Source organism: Corapipo altera, unplaced genomic scaffold, assembly GCF_003945725.1.
Source record: "Corapipo altera isolate COAL_440 unplaced genomic scaffold, ASM394572v1 63902, whole genome shotgun sequence".
In the NCBI taxonomy this organism is placed as follows: Eukaryota; Metazoa; Chordata; class Aves; order Passeriformes; family Pipridae; genus Corapipo; species Corapipo altera.
In genome coordinates this window covers 1-4,680 of record NW_020887139.1, presented here as the reverse complement: position 1 = coordinate 4,680, position 4,680 = coordinate 1, and the positions used below count along the sequence as shown (strand labels likewise).

At 69.4% G+C, this 4,680-nt stretch overlaps 1 protein-coding gene across 1 annotated transcript; it reads left to right on the top strand.

The window, feature by feature from the left end:
- Window positions 1–64: 64 nt before the first annotated feature.
- On the top strand, window positions 65–4,301 carry LOC113941480 (E3 ubiquitin-protein ligase HUWE1-like; the record flags this gene model as incomplete). The annotated part of the gene is given in 9 exon segments (XM_027632631.1): window positions 65–184; window positions 770–1,331; window positions 1,934–2,398; window positions 2,400–2,553; window positions 3,133–3,239; window positions 3,321–3,477; window positions 3,576–3,708; window positions 3,896–4,098; window positions 4,174–4,301. Coding segments are annotated over 9 exon segments (1,935 nt in total), but the record flags the coding sequence as incomplete, so codon positions are not given.
- Window positions 4,302–4,680: the final 379 nt, after the last annotated feature.

Sequence of the window (4,680 nt, the reverse complement as noted above, 5' to 3'; positions counted from 1 at the left end):
GGTGTGTGACACGTTCCCTGTCCCCGGTGCGTGACACGTTCCCTGTCCCCGGTGTGTGACACGTGCCCCGTGTCCCCTCAGCGTTCACGAGCCGGCTCAGCGGGAACCGGGGGGTTCAGTACACGCGGCTCGCGGTGCAGCGCGGGGGCACCTTCCACATGGGGGGCACCGGCACCCACAGCAGGTGAGTGTGGGGGCTTGGGGGTCGCTTTGGGGGATGTTTGGGGTCAGGTTGGGGGTCTGTCTGGGTCAGTTCTGGATTGTAACCCCCCAGACTGATGGGCAGCAGCATGGACAGGGCAGTTTGGAGGGTGGTTTGAGGGCAGTTTTGGGGTGTTAACCTCGTGGCCCCCAGGCCAGTGGGCAGCAGCATGGACAGGGCAGTTTAGAGGGTGGTTTGAGGACAGTTTTGGGGTGTTAACCTCATGCCCCCCAGGCCAGTGGGCACCAGCATGGACAGGACAGTTTGGGGTTAGTTCGGGGTCAGTTTGGAGGGCGGTTTGGGAGCAGTTTTGGGGTGTTAAACCTCCATCCCCGCAGGCCAGCGGGCAGCAGTGTGGGCAGGGCTGTCTGGAGTCAGTTTGGGGGCTGTTTCGGGGCATTGGCCTCACACCCCCGGGCTGGTGGGCAGGGCAGTTTGTGGGTGTGTTCGGAGGCCGTTTCGGGGTGTTAACCTCGTGCTCCCCAGGCCGGCGGGCAGCAGCATGGACAGGGCAGTTTAGAGGGTGGTTTGGGGGCAGTTTTGGGGTGTTAACCTCGTGCTCCCCAGGCCGGCGGGCAGCAGCGTGGACAGCCTGCTCCGGCTGCGCGGGCGGCTGCTCCTGGACCACGAGGCCCTGTCGTGCCTCCTGGTGCTGCTCTTCGTGGACGAGCCCAAGCTGAACACGAGCCGCCTGCACCGGGTGCTGCGCAACCTGTGCTACCACGCGCCCACGCGGGGCTGGGTGGTGCGCAGCCTGCTGTCCATCCTGCAGCGCAGCAGCGAGAGCGAGCTGTGCCTCGAGACCCCCCGCGCGCCCCCCGGGCCGGGCCCCGGCGCCGAGGAGCGGCCGCGCAGCCGCGGCGCCCGCGGGACCCCCGGCTCGGAGCCACGCGGGCTGGACCTGCTGCACCGCGTGGAGTCGCGCAGCTCCGGGCAGCTCTCCTGGCTCTCCGTGTCCATGGACGCGGCCCTGGGCTGCCGCACCAACATCTTCCAGATCCAGAGGGTGCCGGGCCGCAAGCACACGGAGAAACACGCGGCGGCCGCCGGCTCCGCCGTCCACATCCACCCCCAGGCCGCCCCCGTCGTGTGCCGGCACGTCCTCGACACCCTCATCCAGCTGGCCAAGGTGAGGGGGCCAGGGGGGCCTTGGGGGGCACGGGGAGCACGTTGGGGGGTGGTCTGGGGCTCCTCAGTGGAACTGGGAGGGCCCTGGGGGATTTTGGAGGCCAGTGGGGCAGGTTTTGGGGGTTACAGACGCGTAAGGGGGGGATTGGGTCTCCTCCATGGAACTGGAAATTGCGGGACACTGGATCACGTCATTGGGTTTCTGGGGGTTCATTGGTGGTTCTGGGGAGCGCTGGGACATTTGGGCAGTACCAGGGCATTTTAGGGGGTGGTTGGGGTCTCCTCCGTGGGACTGGGGGGACTTTGAGGGTGCTGGAGGAAGCTGGGGGAGCTCTGGGACACCTCATAGGGGAGCTGGAAGCCCCCCATATCTGGGAGTGCGTGTGGGGGGCACAGCTGGGAAACTCCCCCAAATTGGGGGTCACAGTGGCACAGGGAACATCACCTGGGGGGGGTCCCCAAAACCCGTGTGGGGCCTGTGGGTGGCTGAGGCCTCCTTGGGAGGGGAGGTGGGACTGAGGGGGGTGCTGGTGGTGTCCGGGGGTCCCACAACCTCTGGGGTGTCACCAGCACCCCACTAACACCCCCCCACCCCCCCCCCAGGTCTTCCCCAGCCACTTCACCCAACAACGAGGCCGAGACCCGGCAACGACCGACCCGGAACGTGACCGCGGCCCCCCAAAATCGGGGGGCAGCCCTTGCCCCCCCCCCCCCCCCCCGCCCCCGCCGGCGCCCCCGCCCCCCCCCCCCCCCTCCGGCACGCCCTCCCCCGCCCCTCCCCCGCCCTCCGGCAGCCTCTCCACCGATTTTTGGGACCTGCTGGTGAAGCTGGACAACATGAACGTGAGCCGGAAGGGGAAGGGGTCTGCGCGGGCGGGGGGCGGCGGGGGGGGCCCCGAGCCCGAGGCCGCGGGGGGGGGCCTGGAGGCGTCGCCCCTGGGGCAGCTGATGAACATGTTGTCCCACGGCGTGATCCGGCGCAGCCCCCTCCTCACCGAGAAGCTGCTGCGCCTCCTGTCCCTCATCTCCATCGCCCTCCCCGAGGGGGGCAAGGCCGCCGAGGGGGGGGGCCACGCCCCAGAACGGAGCCCCCGCGCCCGCCACGCCCGCTGGGGGGGCTGCGGCGGCTTCGGGGGGGGCGACGGCGCCCGGGAGCCCCCCGGCACAGGGGGGCAACGGCAGCGGCACCGGCACGGCCACGGCGGGGGCTGGAGGCACTGGGGGTGAGTGTGGGGGGCACAGGGGTGGGGATGGGGGGATGGAGATGTGGCAAGGGGGACGTGTACAGGAATGGAGACACGGGGACAAGAGGATGGATATGGGGATGGGGATGTGGGAACAGAGGACATGGATATGGGTACAGGGATGTGGCTGGGGACATGGATATGGGTACAGGGGTGTGGCTGGGGACATGGATATGGGTACAGGGATGTGGTTGGGGACATGGATATGGGTACAGGGGTGTGGCTGGGCACATGTGTGGGGACACAGAGATGGGGTGGGGACACGGGGGTGGGAGAACAGGGATGGGGACACAGAGGTGGGAAAATAGGAATGGGGTGGGGATGAGGTTGTAGGGACAAGGACACAAGGATGGGGTCACGGAGGTGGGAAAATAGGGATGGGGTCATGGATGGGGACAGGAGTGGGGATACAGGTGGAGACAGAGGTGGCATCGGGTGGTTGAGAGCACAGGGAGGGACTGGGCTCACCCTGAAGGAGAGACACCGTTTGCCAACGGCCTCGGTGGCATCTCCCCTCCCCTGCCACCACCCCCAATCCCGTGTCCCCTCTGTCCACAGCCCCGGCCAAGAGCTCCAAGTCCCCGGCCAAGGTCCCTGAGGGGGGTCCCGACCCCCGGCTGGCGGCCACGGGCCTGACCGAGGCCCAGCTCCAGCTCTCCGTGGAGGTAACGGGGGCCAGGATCGGGGAGAGGGGTGGTCCTCGGTGTCCCCAGTTGTCCCCAACACTCCCTGTGCCCTGTCCCCAGGTGCTGACATCCCACTCGTGCTCGGAGGAGGGGCTGGAGGACGCGGCCAACGTGCTGCTGCAGCTCTCGCGGGGGGACGCGGGGACCCGGGACACCGTCCTGCGGCTGCTGCTCAACGGGGCCCGGCAGCTGGGGGGGGCCCTGTGCCGCCAGATCGGTGAGGGGGGGCCTGGGGGGGCCATGGGCTGCCAGATCGGTGAGGAGGGGCCCCGGGGGGGGCCCCGGCCCATGCCACCCCCCCCCTGCCCCCCCCAGGGACTCTGCTGGCCGAGCTCCGTGAGTACAACCTGGAGCAGCAGCGCCGGGCGCAGCTCGAGGCCCCCTCCCCCGAGGGGCTCCCCGAGGAGCAGCCGCCCAGCGCCAAACTCAAGGGCAAGATGCAGAGCCGGTGAGTGCCTGGCGTGCTCTGGGCCCTTCCCGTGGTCCCGCTCCCACCGCTCGCTCCGGGTCCTTCTGATAACCCCGTGCCCCGTTTGCCGTGGGCCCCCTGGCAGCTCCCGTGCCCATCGTGTGCCCCCATCCCTGCTGGTAACTCTCGTCCTCTCCGTTCCCCCCGGTCCCTCCGGTGCCCCCAGGTTCGACACGGCGGAGAGCGTGGTGATCGTGGCGTCGCAGAAGCGCGCCCTGGGCGGGCGGGAGCTGCAGCTGCCCTCCATGTCCGTGCTCACCTCCAAGACGTCCACGCAGCGCTTCTTCCTGCGGGTGCTGCAGGTCATCATCCAGCTGCGGGACGACACGCGCCGGGCGCACCGCAAGGCCAAGCCCCCCGGCCGGCTGGGTAAGGGACCCCCCCGGCCCCCGCCCCGCGCCCCCCGCGCGCCGCCCGCCCTGACCCCCCCGCTGTGCCCCGCAGGCGCCGGGGGCCTGGGGGCGGCCGGCAGCATCCAGGCCGCCGTCCGGCAGCTGGAGGCCGAGGCCGACGCCATCATACAAATGGTACGTGAGGGCCAGAGGGCCCGGAGGCGGCAGCGGGGAGACACGGTTAGCACGGCCGCCTTGCCTTCCTCCACCCCCTCCTCAGCCTCTGCCCCTCCTCAGCCCCTGCCTCGCACACCCTCCTCGTCCTGCTCCCTCCTCAGCCTCCCACCCCCTCCTTGTCCTGCTCCCTCCTCAGCCTCCCACCCCCTCCTCAGCCTCATCCTCCCTCTCCTCAGCCTCCCACCCCCTCCTTGTCCTGCTCCCTCCTCAGCCTCCCACCCCCTCCTCATCCTCGTTCTCCCTCTCCTCAGCCTCCCACCCCTGCTCCCATGCCCTCCTCAGCCTCATCCTGCCCCCTCTTTATCCTCATCTTCTCATCCTCTCCCATCCTCATTCTCATCCTCCCTTTCCTTATGCTGCCATTCCCTTCTCCCATCCCCTC